The 20127-nt window shown below is 39.5% G+C and overlaps 3 protein-coding genes across 4 annotated transcripts in view; all 3 read right to left on the reverse strand.

Annotated features, from left to right (window-relative positions):
• Positions 1 to 273: 273 nt before the first annotated feature.
• On the reverse strand, positions 274 to 1253 carry LOC131248578 (uncharacterized). Its single transcript, XM_058248921.1, has 3 exons — positions 1132 to 1253; positions 975 to 1050; positions 274 to 895 (listed from the first exon to the last, which is right to left on the reverse strand). The coding sequence occupies exons 1-3, from the start codon at positions 1198 to 1200 to the stop codon at positions 579 to 581; spliced, it is 462 nt and encodes a 153-aa protein (XP_058104904.1). The 5' UTR covers positions 1201 to 1253; the 3' UTR covers positions 274 to 578.
• Positions 1254 to 1405: 152 nt separating this feature from the next.
• Positions 1406 to 3013, reverse strand: LOC131249567 (uncharacterized). The gene is made up of 4 exons (XM_058250370.1): positions 2431 to 3013; positions 2195 to 2322; positions 1528 to 1982; positions 1406 to 1412 (listed from the first exon to the last, which is right to left on the reverse strand). Exons 1-4 carry the CDS (start codon positions 3011 to 3013, stop codon positions 1406 to 1408), a joined length of 1173 nt encoding a protein of 390 aa, XP_058106353.1.
• Positions 3014 to 19593: 16580 nt separating this feature from the next.
• The window catches only part of LOC131248579 (protein HLB1), a 77596-nt gene continuing 77062 nt past the window's right edge, over positions 19594 to 20127 (reverse strand). For both annotated transcript variants that reach the window (XM_058248923.1, XM_058248922.1), the window contains one exon: positions 19594 to 19887. In XM_058248923.1, coding sequence (XP_058104906.1) covers positions 19777 to 19887 — 111 coding nt within the window. In that variant the 3' untranslated portion in view covers positions 19594 to 19776. The remainder of the gene's footprint in view (positions 19888 to 20127) is intronic.

The following is a 20127-nucleotide window of genomic DNA, read 5'->3' on the forward strand; positions in this document are numbered from 1 at the left end:
TCCATAGATGACAAGCTGCGTGTGAGAGCATCAGTCGCGGCGCGTCCGGCTTTCTTCTTTGAACGACGTTCGAACATATATCTGAGCTCCGATGCTCTCACCCTGGATGGTGGACGAGATCCATGATCCCCGTCCTGAGTGGCATGGTCAAAGCTCTGCTCCTCAGTGAACTGGCCAACGGATCGTTAGCTCTGAGCCGTCGTGTACCCCCCACCACTGCCACCCCCACCACTGCCACCCCCACCCCTACTAGTACCACCTATACTAGTGTTGGTGCCTCCGTCCCCTCCTTCATCACCATCATCATCGTCGTCATCGTCCCCAGGACCAGTGTCAAGTGGGGGTTGAGTCTCATCATCATCATCACTCACTACAACTTGATGATGAGGAGGAGGCCGTGAAGATGCTTCCTCACCCTGATTGGAACATGCCGAACTCCTCACCAAAGGATCAAAGGAGTCTGTATCCGCCTTTTGTTCCTCTACTACCTGATCAACATCGATATCCAGAGCCGCTGCTCCCTCGGCTACCTGTGGAGCAGGGCCTCCCTCTGCATCATCTAAATCAGCTGATTTGACCTACTCATAAAGTGGGTCCTCATCATCATCACCTATCTGTGTCATGTTACCTATAGACAACAGGTCTAACGGGTCTTGATTTTCTTCCATGTCTCGGTCTACCCGCAACTGCCTCTCTCTTAACTTCATATTGTAATGGCAGTAAACGAGCTTTTGTAGCTTCTCATATGCTAGTCTGTTCCTCTTGCTGGTGTGTATGAGTGACCATGTGCTCCAGTTCCTCTCACACGGTGAGGAGGATACAGTCTGTGCGAGAACACGGACTGCCAATAATTGCAGTGCGGGCGTGTCGACTCTATACATCGCCCACCACTCACCTATATATCCATGAGGAGCTTGTTTTAGTTTGAAGTTTAAATAAAAAATACAATTACCTAATTATGTTACCATACTCACATGGCATCATCGTTTCAGTCGATGCTTTTGCTAGTGCGGATGAGAACGTACCCCTTGCATCCCTAAACCGCAGCAACTGTAAACACAGATTCACATGTTATTATTTTTAATCACCCATATTTCTAGAGGCTATAAGGAAGAAATTTTATTGCATTACCTGGTTACCGAAATCTGCTTGCGCTGTTGATTCTGGGAACAATCGTTCAAACGCCTCGTGGACGGCCATCGTCAAATCTTTATTCTCATGGAGCCGACGTTTATAATGAAATTTGGAATTCAGGTAGTATGTTGAAACTCAAATATTAGTTACTTAGTTGTATTAACATGCAAACAGAAGTGATGCTTAAAGTACTCAGTTGTATTAACAAACTTACCAGCTTGGTGGAGTGGATGCTCGAGAGTCCCAGTCCATCGACGATCGATGATATCGATCACCCACTGATACGAAGTGGGGATTGCAGTCATTATTCCCTGTCTCATAATTCTCATAAGCTCATACATTGACCTCATCGAAGGCCACATCTCATTATCTACGGCTCGTAGGACCTTGTACATCGGATGCAGGAAGGAAACAACGTTGTGAACTTTATCCCAGAAGGCATCGGAAAGCACTATATTTGAACATGTCTTTACACCCTCAGTCTTCTTCTGATTCCACTCCATGTATCTCTCGGATCTGAACAAATTTCTGAGACCCACGCGGTGCCTGTATAAGCTGTCAAGTGCAATGAAGTTCGTGGCGAATCGTGTCGCGCCTGGTCTAACGATGTCCCCTCCACAACACTCACGCATTGCAGCCAACAACCATGAGTGATTATATATAAAGTTTGTCACTTTCCTCGCATCCTGGATGGTTTTCTTGACAGAATCCCTCTGGCCAATCTCCTCGAGCATTAAATCAATGCAGTGTGCTATACACGGGGTCCAATAGAGATTGAACTTCTGTATCAATTTCTTCCCCGCCTTAACGAACGCACTACCATTGTCCGTCACAACTTGGACAACATTCTAGGACTCAACATCTCTAATCACTCCTTTCAGGAGAGCATATATGTATTCGTGATCTTTTATTCTGGCTGATGCATCAATGGATTTGAGGAAAACCGGTTGTCCTCTACAGTAACCATGAAATTGATAATGGACAATTTCGTGGGTCCTGTCCATCCATCACACATGATTGTTACCCCATACTACTTCCAATTCGGCTTGAGTCCACGTACCCAAGCCTGCATCTCCTCGTACTCCCGATCGAGGTAGACGCCAAGAATCTCCTGTGGCGTGGGAGGCTTCACGCAGGGCCCTGCACGCTGCACCTCCTCAATCATATTTTTGAAGTGAGGATTGGCTGCTGCATTTGTTAGTACATGGCTCGAGATGAACCACCTAGATATAGCGCCACTTACTTTCTCCCTGAGCCCCTTGCTCTACATATTTTTTAATCTTTTTTTATTAACACCTGCGATGGGTGCATCTGGGACACGAGCGTTTTGCGTGCGTTGTAGGCCATGCCTGCTGCCTCCCTCAAATCGTCTGCTGCTCCCACCAGCCTCATGTCGGGACGTCCCAAACGACGGCCTACTCTCATCAATCCATTTTCTTTGCTCCCCCTCCCACTCTGAAGCCCGAGACTCACGAATCACTTGTCTAAAATCACTCATTTCTCGAGCCGTAACACAGTCATCGAGGTACACAATCCCCTCATCGTCGTCATCATCATGCTCGTCGATAGCACCTAGGCCCCATCCAGTGCCTCGTAGCTCCTCCCTCATATCCCTCTCCCAATCCCTTTGCTGCAGCTTGCGTGACTTCACTTCAGTTAAAACTGCTTTCATCTCCTCTCTCACTGGCCTTGTTACACTTGGACAGTCTTTCACATTCTTGTATCCCCCTGCCAAATGTTCTTTTAGCCTAGACACTCCCCCACTCCGTATCACTTGGCCACAATAGTTGCATATGGCTCCATATTTATTTCCCTCCACTGGCCGTCCATGTTTCCACCTAATGTCCCGTGCTCCTCCTTTTTCCGATCCAGACGACATTTTGCTCCCTAGTAGTATACAAATTTGTAATAATCGACAAAAAAGGTGCATCGGCTCGTATTCAGTGTAATAAGTCCAAATCATTTCAAGGGTTAAGATGTTAGATCAAATCAAAATTTCATATAAATTACAATCGAGGAAAGAGTTTGCAGATTACATACCAAGTAAACTTTAAGGGGCCTATTGTGATTTATACATACAACATGATGAGTATTGGAAAAAAAAAATGAAACAGATATAGTCTCAGGTGGACAATGTAAAAGGAAACGGTTGTGATTGTACGGTCCACCATTAAACACTTATTAGGACCCACCATAATGTGTCCATAATGTTTATTTTCCATCCAACCCGTTGAAAAGGTTACATAAATCTAGATGAAGTGAAAAAACAAATATCAGCTTTATACAAAACTTTTGTGGCCCATAATAAAGTTCAAGTGGACCCCACCATAGAAAATAGGGACTGTGATTGCATATCCACCATTAAAATCCTCCTAAAGATGGCTGTACTGTTTACTTGACATCCAATCTGTTGATTAGGTCATACAGATCCAGATGAAGGGAAAAAACAAAGATAAGCTTGATCCAAAACTTTTATGGCCCTCAAAAAGTTTTTAATAGTTGAAGCTTATTCAACGCTTTTTCCAATAATGTGGTCCACTTGAGACTGTTATATACCTAAGTTTTAGTCTCATTCTATCAAATGATGTAGGAAAATAGTTGGACAGCATAGATGAAACACATTCATCATGGTGGGGCCCACAGAGCACCAACCACCATCCATGGCTAGTAGTAGGGGCGTAGCCAATCTAGTTCCTTTGGCTACAGTTTTTAGCTACAGCTTTAATCTGTAGCCAATGCCCCTGAAATTGGTTTGCTTACTGAGTTAACTCTTATTGTACTGAGTAAACTCAGTTGGGCCCACTGTGAATTTATGTGGTTTATCCACACCTTCCATACGTTTTTCTGTCTCATTTTAGGCGTTGAGCCCAAAATTGAAGGTTATATAAATCTCAAGTGGACCATACCACGGGAAACAGTGGAAATAATGATTTCCACCGTTGAAACCTTTCTATGCCCCACAGTGATGTTTATTTTTCATCCAAACTGTTCATGAGATCAAACAAACATGGATGAAAGGAAAAAACAAATATAATCTTGTTCCAAAACTTCTGTGGCCCCCAAGAAATTTTCAACGATATAACTTTAATTCACATTGTTTCCTATGGTGTGGTCCATTTTAGCCTTGTAAATCCTTTTGTTTTGATATAAGGCCCTAAAATTATCTAGTAAAATGGATAGACAGACTGGATAAAATACATAAACCACGGTGGACCCCACAGAGTTTACTCAATACCGTTAGCATGCTATACGCAGTACGTAAACAAAATCGGATTGCGTACTCAGTTACTCAGTACGCTCTTATTGTACTGAGTAAACTCTGTTGGGCCCATTGTGAATGTATCTGGTCTATCCATGCCGTCCATCTATTTTTCCATTTTATTTTAGGGGTTGAGACAAAAATTTAAGCATACCAAAAGATCAAGTGGACCATACCACAGGAAACAGTTGGAATAATGATTTCCACCGTTGAAACCTTCATAGGGCCCACAGTGATGTTTATTTCTCATCCAACCTGTTCATAAGATCACTAAAACATGGATGAAGGGAAATAGAAAACACAAGCTTGATCCAGAACTTCTGGGGGCCCCAAGAAATTTTCAATGTTAAATGTTCAATTCACACTGTTTCTTGTGGTGTGGTCCAATTGAGGCTTGGATATATTTCATTTTTTGGTTCAAGCCCTAAAATTAGCATGTAAAATGGATGCATGGAGTGGATAAAATACATAAATCAAGGTGGACCCCACAGAGTTTACTCAGTACGCAATCCGCTTCCGTACGCAAACAGCCATCCCCTTTCAACAGCAGCGCAGGACTCGATTTTCCTTCCTCCGCTGCAAGCTTAGTGGGGCCCACTGTGATATTTGTGAAAAATCCTCCCCGTCCATCCGTTTTGTGAGTTTATTTTAGGACATGATGCAAAAAACTAACCGTATCTAAATCTCAAGTAAGCCTAAAACGTGATAATTAAACGTCCACAGTTGAAATATTCGTGGGGCCACATAAGTTTTGATTCAGCTAATATTTTTTTTTTTTTGAGTTCATCCCAATAGTAATGACATTATTAACGGTACCGATGGCATCTAAACATCACTGTTGAACCCCAGGAAGGTTTCAACGGTAGGAATTTTCCTAGCCACATTTTTCCTATAGTACGGCTCATTTGAGCTTTGGAAACGGATAGGCTACTCCCCTGCCGTGCTCTGTGGGCCCCAACACAAGGTATGTGTTTCATCCATTCCGTCCATCTATTTTTATAGATAATTTTATTGTATAGAAAAAAAAGAAACAGGTATATCCCAATGTCAATTGGACCACATTACAAGAAATAGTGTTGGATGAACTTTGACCATTCAAAACTTTTTGAGGGCCATGAAGGTTTTTGAACAACCTGATCTTTTTTTTTTCCCTTAATCTGGGTCTATATGACCTAATTAACAGATTGGATGTCAAATAAACAGTATCGTGGGCCTTAGGAGGATTTAAGTGATGGATATCCAATTACTATTATTTTCCTGTGGTGTGGTCCACCTGATACTTTTATCCATCTCATTTTTGGGATAAAGCCCTACAATGATCTGAAAAAATTGATGAACGGAGTGGATAATACACATACATCATGGTGGGGCCCACATACATCATGGCTGGACCACACCATAGGAAATAGTTGAATTGCACATCTACCGTTGCAAATTTCTTGGGGCCACGGAAGTTTTGGATATGCTTAAATTTTTGGGCTCAACCCCTTGAATTAGATGGAAAAACGGATGGACGGCTTAGATAAACCACACATGCATTTAACGTGGGCCCAACTGAGTTAGTCAGTACAATAGGAGCGTACTCCCACAGCGACCGTACCTCCCAAGCTTAGAAGTATTTCATTTTCACCTTCGCTCGGCACGAACTCCTCACCGCGAGAGGGATTTTCGCGCGAGAGAGGGATTTTCGCTCCGTGAAATCTGATTTGCCGTTGCGAGAGCGATTTTCGCTCGGTGTGAAATCCGATTTCAGGGATTTTCGCTCGAAGCAAGAAATTCAAAAAACCGAGAAGCTCTGTCGAGAAAAGAGGGGAGATAGCGAGAAAAGAGGGGTTTTGCGTACACATATCGGCTCTGTCGATCGAGAAGCTCCTCTTCTAGCTCCGGTTCCGACTTCTGATTAACCAGGTACGAAAATCACTTTGAAAATTTTTTTCCCCGATATCCCTGATATTTATCGCCGAAAAGAGGGGTAGGTGGCTACAGTTTTCTCGTGGGGTTGGTGGCTATAGTCAAGATTCTGAAAATATCGGACAGACGCCGATAATATCTCCTAATATTTCGTCGATAATGGAGTACGAAATGCATATTCCGATAATATCGCCCATCTCGAAAAAATCACCGATATTTCATCGATATTTCGTCGACAACTGGCAGAGAAACGAATTTAGGGGGTTTCGGTGTCGCAGAGCTGACGACACCGATATTATCGTCGATATTATCGACAATTCGCCGATAACTCGAACACTGATTACTACATTGCAGACTGTTTATTCACTATTAAACCTTCCTAAAGCTTGTCTAGGGCCCATTATGACATTTATGTCTGATTTGAATTGATCATAAGGCCACACTAATATGTTTAAAGAAATATACAAATGTCGGCTTGATTTGGAGTCCCTTTAGGCTCCAAGAAGTTTTTAATGGTAGATGCTTAATATCCACTATTTTAATTGGTATGGCTCATTTAATGATCATGTTGGCCTGATTTGTAGGATCCCACCTTATATCATTTGTAAGAATCGAGTGGATCGTGTGGGTTAAACCCCACACGTTAGAGCAGGCCCGACACAAATTCACATGTCAAAAGTAAAATTAAAAAATATTTCAGGGTGTTATGTATTTTGGTTTGGTTTATATTTCACATGCTTTCTGTGCTCAAACGTACACTACCTATATGTATGCATGGAATGGACCCTCAGTTAATTTGCACCATCCATCATTGACCACATGCATAAATCCTATGATTATATAGAAAAAATGAAATAAATAAAGTATTAATCTCTCTCTTCTTCTTCTTCCTCTTTTTTTTTTTTTTTTTTGTCTTTTCAGGGGCTTCCTTTCTCTATATACCCCCCCCCCCCCCCCCCCCAAATTTTTTTTCTAAGTGCATATCTTCTCCTCTCACAACTTTATTCTTGAGAAGACGGAGTTATTAAGAGGTTAAGAGATACAAGGAAGAGATTCGATTCTCTCTCTTAAATTCAAAATTAAAAAAAAAAAATCATTTTATTTATTTTTTATTTTATAAAAATTTACGAGTGTGGGCTGCTTGTGATGACCAGGTAGTGTCCACTATAAGAGTTGGGAGAATGATCTACTCTAATCACTAGGTGTGGTTGAATCACGGTAGGCAAGATTTCAAAAATGAAATAGAGCCAGTGATTAGGTGGGTCGCACCATGATGAATAAATAGAGTGATAGTTACCATTAAAATAAACTGCTTTGAGTTTTATTTTCATTAAAAAAAAAAAAAAACTTATGCACACGTGTAGTGCATGTATGGCTCAAATGTATTGATGCCCACGACTAGGTGATGAACAGTATAGATAAAAGTAAAAATAAAAAATATGGGTCCCACGTCTACAAGTTTAGAGAGGCACATAGTCTTGTTGCTTTACCATTTTTTTAAATATAATATATCAATATCTTATAGAGAGGATAGCCATCATCTCTCCTCTTTACATGTAAAACTTCTAACAAGTGTGCGGTAGATTTGTACTATACAAATGGAGTGAGATTTGACCACGGCTCATTATTCGACGAGCACTATCCATGAGTCCAATATTGGCTCATGATCTTTCATTGGTGGTCTTGATGTGCTTTAATGGCCTATACTTATCTGTAGTTCAAAGCCAAGCATGTATACAGTTAATGGAAAATCTGATTGATAGATTTGATGAATACATTACAAGCTTCATAATGAACGGTTTATTTCGAAATTTGGATGCGTGATTTATGAATGAAGAGTACTCTCTATGGTTTAGATTCAAGCTAGACTAGAGTTGAATGGTTAAAATTGATCGATCTACATATGTAAGCACTCAAAATCACGAGTCGTTATATAATGTGAATGCGAATGCGAATGTGAAAGTGGATATAAAAGTGATATATAATATTAAGCATGCATTCATTATTTATCTCACACTCTCAAACTTGGGATCAGAGTCCTTATATTTGGGTGCTGAATTTTGGGGTGTAAAAACTTATTTTATTAATTGAATGTAAATGCAATACAATCGATATATAAATAAAATAAAGCAAAAATCATTGATGACGGTTTAAGCGAGCGAGACAGCCATGGATGATTGAGAGTTTTCTGAACCTGAATGGTCATGAGATAGTTGTCGAAACCTGGATGGTTGGGAGACGGTCATGGTTTGATAAGCAAGCTGTAACTGAAAATTTTATTAAGGACTTAGAAATTTTTGGTATCTAACGATGGTGCTATTAATGGTAAACTAACCTGAACACGAGTTGTTATAGCAATATGTAGGACAAAAGTGGAGACTAAACCAAGCCACACTAATCGATCTGGACTTGCTATAGTATGATGCTCAACAGAAGTGGAGATCGGGTTAAACTAGGCTAAGTTAAGATACGATCGGCGTCCATGTGAGAAGAAAGATTGATGGACAACATTAAGCTTAAAGGAGTTGTGTTTAGATTGACGACATCAGGTGCTTTTTGTTTTCTGATGCTTTTATAGACTTGAATTAGGCGGTGGCCTTGCGTATGATCCATTGGCTTTTGGGATCGATATTCCAATCAATTACCAGCCTTAGCTTGGTAAACTTTTATTTTGATATGAGGCAGCTAACCATTATCTTATCATGTATGGTGGAGTTTTTGTTTTTAGATGGTTTTTTCCTCTTAGCGCGTGCTCAAGAGTCTGCAAAGACTTGTAACTGGATATCACTGTCTTTCGCATTACACTGAATTACACATGATCTTTGGCCACTTTGCGTATGTATAACATATGCTTGCTTGCCATGTGTCGCAGGGAGAATGATTGCTTTTAGGGTTTCGGTCGTATTATGCATCTAAGCAGCCTAGCTTTCTTGGCGTGATACTCGTCTTCTACAAAGATATGTATATGATCCTCATAATCTCTCTCACGTGCTCCGTAAGTACTTTTGCTTGCCTTCGTACAAGTGTATCAACACATGAAGCATTCTACTCATTAGATTTGGTTGTGACAAGTTGGGTATAACTACAATCTTCAGGTTTGGTCGCGTAGGCACATTGAGCATTAAATCTTTATCAGTTTCTTTTTAACTATCCATTTTTTATTATACATGTGTGGTCCACTTAATGAGCAGACAAGCATGATTTTTTTTTAGCCCAGGAGCTTGAATTGTGGGATTAGCCTTATGAGCGGCTAGGATATTTTAGGCATTCAAGTTTGACACGTGTAAGAGGTGAGTGCCAATCTTAGAAGTGAATGGTGTAAATACATAGATATAGTGTGTTTCAAGTATTCAGGTTTGCAGTGTGGAAGAGGTGAGTATCGATCTTAGGAGTGAACGGTATAAATACTTGGATATTAAAATTGCACCGGGAGTTGTCTAACATAACACCACGACAATCTGTAAAAGCTTGGCGGAGCTTACAATGGTGGCTATGTGTGAATATATAGGACCGATTAAAAATTCTGCCAATTTAAAATTTAATTGCTTAATTATACAATTTATCAATTCAAATTAATTATGACAATTAACACTTAAATTTCCAACTCATAACTAGGACCAATCATATATAGATTACAACAGATATTCCAATTCAAGCAACTAGTTTATAAATGGTAATGTATATATGTGTGTGGGATGTACAAACTATTTTAATCGTAACATTCATCTAATCATGCATTCATATAATATTAATCAATCAAATAAGCATAATTAGAAATGTGTTCAAATGATTTGATTTTTCAACACCACTCTCAAATGTTAGGATTATCTGACTAATCAATCAGATAATCTTAACATTCATCTCAAACACAAGCATATATAATGGTTCAATTTTTTAACACCAATCTTGGCTGACGCACTCTCCTAAAGTGTATCGGTATTCACTATTTTAGAGGTTCTGAATTATGTTCACCTCTAACCTTTACAATCCTACACAAAGACCGACTCTTTCAGAGATTTACATGATTTTCGATAGGCTACCCACGAACCTCAGTCCTATACAAGAACCTACACGTACACACCCATGTTGGTGACCTATACAGGGACTTAATTTAGGTCTTATACAAGAACCAAGGTCATACAAAAGAAGTTAATCGATTTTGGCTATCAAACTCTTACATTCAATCTTGCACAAGGAAGGAGTGTACATGGACTCTACAAATGACAACCTTACTTGTCGGATTAAGCCCCGTTAACATACTTTCTCGAGATGTTTTTTCAATGCTCTCACATGCTTTGAATCAATTTCTTATTACTCCCCCGATCTTTGAAGTAAATGATTCAGCTCTACGATCAAACACCTTACATGTGATGCTCCTTTAAGGTGACCAAGGCAATGGGAGTTGGCTGAATCTCTTACAACTAATGATAAAATTGGATTCATAGTAGAGATTCACATAGATGGTCATTTTAGAGGTTGTTTAGACAAAGAATATACCTATTAAGTTTAGTATAACATTTATAGAATATGATATGCAAATTTCTTCCATAAATAGAGTATTTGAATGCTTATATAGTGATGAACCACTTAAAAGAGGGCATAAATCTCAATGGGTGAGAGCCTAGAATGATTTGGAAGTATTGAGACACTCTAGGGTCTTTTTCTCACTCAAAACTATCATATCAACAAAGATCTAATTGCTAGATTTGTAAGAAAAATGCTCCAATGGATCTAACGACTACTCTTCAGTCGGACCGAAAATAGGGTTGGTCCGATAGAAATTGGCAGTGTAGGGTTAGTTTAACCTAAACTATCAGGATATGGTCATTTCTAAAAACTGTAGGCTCGAGCTTAGGTCGGGTTGAAGTTGGCTTCGGTCGCACCGAAGGACTCTTTGGTTAGAGTCGAATTACTTGAATTTAGGATTTTTCTTGTTGTCATGTTTTGAATACCTTCGGTGAGACCGAAAGTTGCCTAAAATTGCTTTAAAGCCTAGCATAACATATTTAAATGAATTCCTAAGACTTTGAATGATCAAACAAGATTTTTCTATTAAGAATAGATCATTTAGAGGTATGTTATTTTGAACTTAAAGAGGTTTAGGATATACTAAGGCACCTCATGTTTACCTATTTCTTCACTCCTTAATGCTCCATGTTTTCATGTATTTTCAATCTTCCTTATCTTCTAATGGAGGCTCAACCGACTCATTGACACAGAGACTCACGTGATTGACCAACAAGGTACACGAATAAGTGCACAACAGATATGGTGACAAATTTGACAATTTAATGGTTGGATCAGGTGGGTCCACATGTGGTAATAGTGGAACGTTGGATAAGTGGGTTTAACTAAAAATAGTAGATGATTCTAAAATTACCCTGATTGGATGACCGTGAACATATAGAATAGGGGCTTGAGAAATGGACGGCATGGCCATCTTTACTCTCACCATCTATTTTTCATAACTTTGATCTGATGGTTTTGATTACCCAACAATGATATCGAGCCATTGTGCAATCTCCGATGGACCACCTCTATCCATTAGATGTTGTTGATCATAGACGGGCACACATGGTTGCATATAGTGTTGCGCATGAGCTGAGCTAAACCACGTTTGACCCAAGTTTGGTTTGGCTTGTTTATGTGACATCGTTTGTTTGAGCTTTACACAAGCCAAACTTCAAGCCTATCTTTATTGTTTGAGCTTGGTTTGGTCCAAATTATATGAGTTTGAGTTTGGTTTGATTAATATCTGAGTCGAACCGAGCCAAGTTCAAACATGAGTTATATTATTTTTATTTATTTATTTATTATTATTATTAAATAAACAATATAAATAATATGAACTTTTTTAGTATAAAGATGACATTACAAAATAATATTAAAAAAGATTCATACAAAAGTAACAACGCTAAAAAATAACATAAAGTTTAATATTCTTTATATGATAATAATAATGAACAAAAAGTTACGAATAAAACATAAGCATATATGCGTTACGAATAAAACATAAGCATATATGTGTCTCAAAGTTCACAATCTTAGAAGGCTATGACCAAAGTAATATAATTACATGGAATAAATATCTCAATGTAGGTAAAAAAAAAGTACTTTCATATAGACGTAGTCTCACCTTTACCCTCATGCTCATCCTCATCCTCCTCATCAAAATCATAACTAGTACTTTTGTAAACTGGATGCAACCAATCTTAAGAACATATAAATCATATTCAAAGCTTAAGTTGACTAAATAAAAGAAAACAACAGTGTGCATTCATGTGTTTGTATTATGTATTATCCACATTGTCATACATATATATTATCGACGCCATCCAGCATTTTTACATATCATTTTAGGACATGATCTCAAAATTGAATCATATCCAAAGCTCAAGTGGATCACACCATAACAAATAATATGCATACAATCTACGAGCGGAATTAAGCCAAATCAAACCATGCTGAATCAAGCTAAGCCAAACCAAGCGAGTATTGCCCTAGTTTGAGCTTCATTTGTTTTTTTTAAACGAGATTGACTGCAAGGTTTAGTTTGGTTGAACTTCTATTCCAACCAATCTAAGTCAAACTTTTTCAAATCAATCCAAGCCGTGCTTTCGAGCTGGCTTAGTCTGTGTTCAGCTCTAGTTGCATAGAGCTCACTGGAATAAGGTAAGAATAACATGTACTAATCATTTCTCATGAATCATGTGGCAATTATACATGCAAAATTATTCAGCAAAAATAAATAAATAAATAATCCAATGAGGAATTATATAGTGTTATCCGCATCGCCAAATATATAGATTTCATTCATGTGGGCCCATGTTTTTATAATGCCAAACCATTGATACGATGGGCCTCGGCATAGATGGAGTGTTGTAAATTATTACAGATTAATATATTTCTGTATAATGTGAAAATCAAAAAATTGTAAAATAATCTGAAATCAGGACAAGCAGAAGCACGTCAGAAACGCTGTCCTTAAAGCGTTATTTGCCCCTACTTAAGTGAATTGAATATGCTGATAGGTTACAGGCAAACCGCTTATAGGATACGACGAGCCTGGTGTGGGTCTGCATTCAGCAAACACGAAGGCCCACTAAATGGAACTCTTATACACTCTATCTGACAGAATTACAATATAGAAAAAATCCCAAAAGAGAAAGAAAGAGAAGAAATTTCTTTTGATTTAGAACACTGCACTGGTCAGTACTTCAGCCACTAGTTCAGATGAACTGTTCTAGACTACACCGTTCGTCTGTTCTTCTAGCAAAGGTTCAACCCTTGCTGTCTTGCTGGAACCATTGGAGTATTGGAGAGAAGTAGTGAGCTGTGTCTCAATTCGTATGGATCTACTGGAGTGGGTTGAGGGATGGTTTGGAAACCCATCTAGACCCTCCTGTTATAGGCTATGATAGCTGGGGATTATGGTCCAGAGAATTAAATCTCATGACCGTTTTCTAGCTGTTGGAGAAAACTAGCCGTTTTATGGCCGTTTTCTGACTGTTGTGCATGGGCCATTAAGCTGCTGCATGCTAACTGTTGTGAGACAGCAGCTAGCCATTTTCTAGCTGTTGGGTTAGCCATGCAACAGTTACAGCTGAACCGTGCACTAACTGCACAGCTGTTACAGATCTGCTGCAATAGTTCTATTTTCCAGCCCTCTATATATTCTGGAGGACTCTCATTCAGTCCTCTAGTCTTCCCTTCATCCAGCCATCTGCCTTAGTCGCACTGCGACTCACACACGTCTCGCTTCGGTTCGCTCAAGGTCACGAAGGAGCGACTCTCTGCGACACGATGCGGACGTGCGAAGTGCGCCACTATCGCCTCTACAGCCACACTGCCTCACTGATGCAGGGGAGGACGTGAGGTCGAGCATTGTCTTCCTCAAGAGGATCACTATGTCTTCCTCAAGAGGATAACTATTCTGAATCCACGGAACTTCTTTGGACTCCTCACAAAGACTTCTCGAATCCACGAGGAAAGAAAACAGAAAATAGAAATAAATTCTAATAAATTCGAAATTGATTAATGAATGAGTAAAAACGAATTCACAACCCTTTAAATAGGGGTACCAAGCAATGGGAAAGAAATCAGAATCAAACTACAACTAAAACTCCTTGAATTCGCGACTTACTATAAATAGTAAACTTACTATTTATAGATGGTCGTGATGTGTACTAGTGTGCAAGGTTTTCGCCCAAAAATAGTAAGTGTCCTATTTGGCTTCACCAAACCATTCTCCTAATTATTCTAAGCTTTTTTCACGTTGGGCGCAACTTCTAAAGCCCGATGGATGAAGAGTTATAATCAATCTAAAACTTACTATTTATAGTAAAAAACGAAATTAAAACAGGGAAACGACTGTCGATCAAGGGGTTTTTCGCAATTTCGGGCTGCATAACCAGGCATAGCTAGGTTGGTTGGCTAAAGTAGCTCATTCTACCCCAAAATCATATATTTTACGTCAGATAACTCATTCCGGATTGCGAGATACGCTCGATCTAAGGTCTGATGGTCCGGATCACTTTTGTCGTCGACCGGGCCTTTTATGATCCATCTTGGCCATGAAACTGTCCGCGACCCGCTCTACATCACTCACATGCCCATGCCCACGCCCTCGCATCGAGCCCGTGCCCGTGACCAAGCGCACGCGCGAGCACTGGAACACGCAAGGTCTATAGTCCTTAGACTAGGTGAGTAAACATTATAATACTCCACTGTTTTCATTTAAACCATTTTTCTTCTCTTCCCTTTCCCATGTGGGACTATTCCTAAAAACCCACAAAACAGTGTTTTTGCAAAAACAACTTTTTTATATATCGTATATTATTTTTTATTATTAAAATATATTTTATAAAAATCAATATTTTTGCAACATGGAGTACGCCCAAAATTGGAAATCCCAATTTTTTAATATCGTGGAAGGTGGACTATAAATACACGGTGAGATGTAAAATAGCAACGGTGCACATTAAATAGATAGAATGCCAAATATCGTGAGGGTTACGGTATTTCAATGTGTTATATATGTTTCCAAGGCATCCACCATCCACGGTGAGACCCATCATTTCAACGGTTTGGATAACAGTGCATCTATTGATTGAGTGTACTTTGGGAATGAACGGATCCTACTTTGGGAATTGATCGTGTACGTTCCAACGCATGTGAGTTCCTATGCAGTGGAGCTCCTGTGCGGCTCAGAATAAAGTGTGTAGAATTCAAACTGTGCACCATGTGTGCCCTGCAGTGTTCACCGAAGCTCAAAGAAATAAGGCTGCTCAAAAATGCAGAATCACTCCTAAAACCTCTAAATTCATGTGGTGTGGCCCACCTGAGTTATGGAAGAGCCTGATTTCTGAGGCATTCCTTGATCCTAGCAGGGTGCGATCTGATGAACGGGTTGGATGGCATATAAACATCAGGTTAGGCCCCATACAAAATCAAGAAGCTTCTATGGTGGTGGGTGTCCCATCCCCATTAATCCATGTTGTGTCTCAGTGGTGTGGCCCACCTGAGTTTGGATGCCAAATCCCTCCATGCTGGGTGTTCCCTCAGCTGATCCATTAAAATTTAGTTTGACCTAGTTTGTTTTGAGAGAGATCCATTTGAGGGGAGGTGAATTTTAATTAGGCCCACTTAAGGTGCTCTTTTGAGTACTAAGTCTTGGACCGCCAACATTACAGAATTTCATGATTTTGAGTACTAAGTCTTAGACCACAAACATTATTAGTAGGAATGACCTTATGAACAGTTTGGACCGAAAATAAACAACAAGGTAGACCCTGAGAAGGTTTCAATGGTAGGCATTTCCCTATCCACTTTTTTCTATTGCTCACTTGATTTTTGGACTTACGTCATGACATGAAGTAGCAAAACGGATGGACATGGTAGATTTCTGACAAACATCATAGTGGGCCCCTCCTAGCTTCCGATCATAGTAACTTCCTGTGATGGAGGTGGTAGGCAATCCACGTCTTTGCTTGTCTATCAGGATCCATCTATCTTGCCAGATGTTAATGGACATACTGTTGCCTATTGTCAGCTTTTGCAACATCCAATTATACACACATGTAGCTTGTAGTGCACTTCTTTGACTTAAAAGGAACCAAGGATCTCATCAGCAACAATGACAGTTATAATATTGAGAAAAATGTTGATAATCTGGAAGTTTGTGATGAATGATATCCGGTCCACTTATTAATTGCTTAGGGCCTGTTCTGAAAGATGCATTGCATTGGAATTAATATCATTATTGTATAATGATTATATGTCTGGAAATATCATGGTATTTCGACCATCCAGTCCCAAATTTGGGATCTAATTCTTCCTTTAGGAATATTATGAAAAACCAGTGGTAGGTGGATACTGGAATTGTAATCAACGACTGGATTTCACAACTGATGCCGCTCACCTATATTCACGTTCAACTCAGTTGTCATATGTAAAAGGCAATATAAATGGGTGGCATAGATAAAACACATGCATCAACATGAGGCTACGAATGCAGTGGATTTCAAAAGTATCTTTTGTTGGGACTGAAAGGTCAAATATCAGGGTTAATTCAATCATTTCCATTGATTTCAAATGCCGATGAAATTTATATGCCACCTAATACAATGCAAGACCACTTAATCCGGTATTCCAAATAGGCCCTTCGCAGCTGCATTTATGGTATACAAGTAATTTAAATTAAACTGTCCAATTTTTATATATTGGCTTAAGTTTACGGTAAACAAAATAAATAAATAAATAAATAAGTAATGCTTATTTAGTTATCTGAGTATCAAATTTTTGGATTGGACTTTTATAACTGAAACATATCTGATTATCATATTTCAGGAAACAAGTTTCCATGAATTAGAGGTTAGGATTGTAAAAGCCATCCAATTTTTGGACTGTAACTTTGTGACAATGAGTTCCACAGTTTAGCCGGTTGTACACCAGATGTGTCACCATAAAGTGCCTGTATATCAAGCGTAGTAGTAGTACGCTGGAGTATCAAATAACTCTATAATATTTCTCTCTTCGCACATAGAGTCTCTCTATCCCTCTCTCTCTCTCTCTCTCTCTCTCTCACGTGCATCGCACACGATGGCGACAAGTACAGACATTTAATGAAGAAAACCTTGGGCCCGTAAGCTTTCTTAGTAAAATCAGTAAGAAGGCTCTTATACTTTATATTCTATGTTTAGTAAGAAACAAAAACTAAGTGCCCCACCTCTCTCTCTCTCTCTCTCTCTCTCTCTCTCTCTCACTCTCTCTCTCTCTCTCTCATCCATCCCATCCGCATAAAGCAGTCACGACAAGGCCTACTCTCCCAAATGAAATTCCTATGTATGGCTTCAAGAAACATTAAACTAGTATATCTCTAGTTGTAGTGATTGTAATGTATTTCACATTCAAATAAAGATAAAGAACAAGGTAGCCTATCCGCTTTCATATTGATTGAGAGTCAAGGTGCCGTCCTCACCCTACCTTCTCTTTTATCTAAAAGAAGCGCATAGATTCATTATTCATCACGTGGGACCCTTTTCTTAACATGCCCTTGCAGAAAAATCAGGGCCGTCCACTTATCAGCCGGGTCACAAACTCACAATACATGAGAGGGTAAAAAAAAGAAAGAAAGAAAAAAAAAGATTAGATAAAGGAAAATATAATGTAAAGTCTCCACGCAATATAAACTGGAGGTCCACCTGAGACTTATTTTTGAGCCAAGAGGATCCCACTTGATAAGTGGCCAGGATCTCCCGCGAGTCACCTCTTGAAATTTGAAGAGGCGAAGAGCCACAACAATTCCATTTAATATATTATTTTAATGCTTATTTGGCAGTATGTGAGGAGGTTAACGAAGGATAACGTCTCAACTAGATCTCACAACTTAAGGTGGTTCTATTGTGTAACAGTGACGTGGGAGCAGGTGGGCCATTTGATAAAAGGTCCTGATGTTAAGCTCCAGTTTGATGCTTTGATTCAGACAAGTTTGCTGATGGTTGCAGCAACGTTTCCTACTTTTTGGATGCTAGTGCGGTAGGGCATCCCACTCCCAATACCATTAGCTTCTCCACAATCTAAACAAGTGGACCTCCACCGCATTTAAATCTGTTTTTATATATATTTTTTATACCTAGATTTTTATCATACTTGCATGAACATCAGTTTCTCTGATAAACTTGTACATCCGGGCATCTGGGCTATCCATTACTCCACGCAGTGAAAGTCGCACCAACCATCTGTGACACGTGTGCAGAGGAAACTGGAAGAGATTACCCTTCTAACAGGGATGAATCTGTGTACTTTTGCCTAATCTGACTCAACAAGAGTGGGGTTCATCACATGGATGGTCCGGATGAATGGGATCCGACAGCGTCTAAGCCCTTATTTGATAATGCAAGATGGTCCACTTGAGATTCAACCAGTAGTGAGTCTTTACTTGCTTGAAGAAGAAAGAAAAGAGCTCTCCTCCCTTTGAGACAACAAGGGAAGAGGAAACTCAGTTACCAATTTCTGACCGTCTTATCTTCTATCTCAATCAGGAGCCATTCACCTTTCTTGTTACTTGTCCCATCTTCTCTTCGGTCTAATCAGGCAACCCTCAGCCACTCAGTTTCCTCCAGCCAAAATTGCGCAGCAACCCTCAAACGACCCACTTGCCTAACCATGAATACCTATTACAGATTTACATCTCTTGTTGGAAGAAATTTCCGTTTTGGCCACCCAAAAACTGCTCAGTGCAGATGTGAAGATCCAAGTCGATGGTTGTCTTGGGTGCGAACTGCCTCAGCCAACAGGCTCGAGGCAACCAGTGATTGTAAGTTGGTAAATTAGTCCATGTGGGCCCCACAGACTCTCTTAAAATTAGCTTGGCTCTAACTCCCTGTGACTACAAGACTCTTCATTTCATTTCACCTTTCATTAAGATATCACAGAAACCTGCAGAAGATCTTGTCTTGCATTGCAGGATTCACCAGATTTCATCTCCTTGGATTACTTGATTTCTGGCATATGATCCTCTTCAGCATCCACATTCATCCACTCTCTTGATGCAGACTATCCGTTTCTGTGGGCAATTTTCTGACCCAGGCCTTGTAAATTTAAAGGGGAAAAAACCAAAAAAAAAAAAAAAAAACAAAACAAAACAAGCAAAAACTCATTTTGCATTAAATCCTCTTAAGTCCTGATGTTTTTGAAGGCCAAAAAGAAAATGAAAAAATTAAAAAGAAGAGCAAGGAAGAAGGAAAAGAAAAAGAAAGACGAGCACAAGCCAAAACAGCCCAGGAAAGTAGAAAAACCTAGACATTGCCAGTCTAATAACTCGAAACGAATTATAATGATGGTAGGATAATAAAGTTCAAAAGAACATTGCAAAACATGAATATTCTACAGTCCTTTTATTTGAACAAACAATATCAGCGTAGGCCCAGTATCATCTCCATAGAAGTGATTGCCCATCAACAATTCGTCAATCAGCCAGTTATAACACCTGCAAGAACATCACTCTTTCCACGTGCAAAGATGGTGTAAACAAGGCGAATAGCATCCAGCCAACCGTCCAGGGATTCCCATGTGTCGGCAACCTGAAAGACATAACATAAATTACAGATTCCGACTTCAATCAATGAAAAGAAAAATTATGCTGTACTTGACAAAATCAAAATAAGATAAATAAAGCATGTACTACAGATGCAGTTGTTCTGGAAAAAGAAAAAATATATATGTGGTGCTGCAGATGGAACCGATTTTTCTTTGCAAAGTAGCTTATTTCAGTCCTGCCTGTAAAACTGACAGTCTCTAATTATAAGTAGACAACTTGCTTC

The sequence above is a fragment of the Magnolia sinica genome, chromosome 6 (genome assembly GCF_029962835.1).
Source record: "Magnolia sinica isolate HGM2019 chromosome 6, MsV1, whole genome shotgun sequence".
Taxonomy (NCBI): Eukaryota; Viridiplantae; Streptophyta; class Magnoliopsida; order Magnoliales; family Magnoliaceae; genus Magnolia; species Magnolia sinica.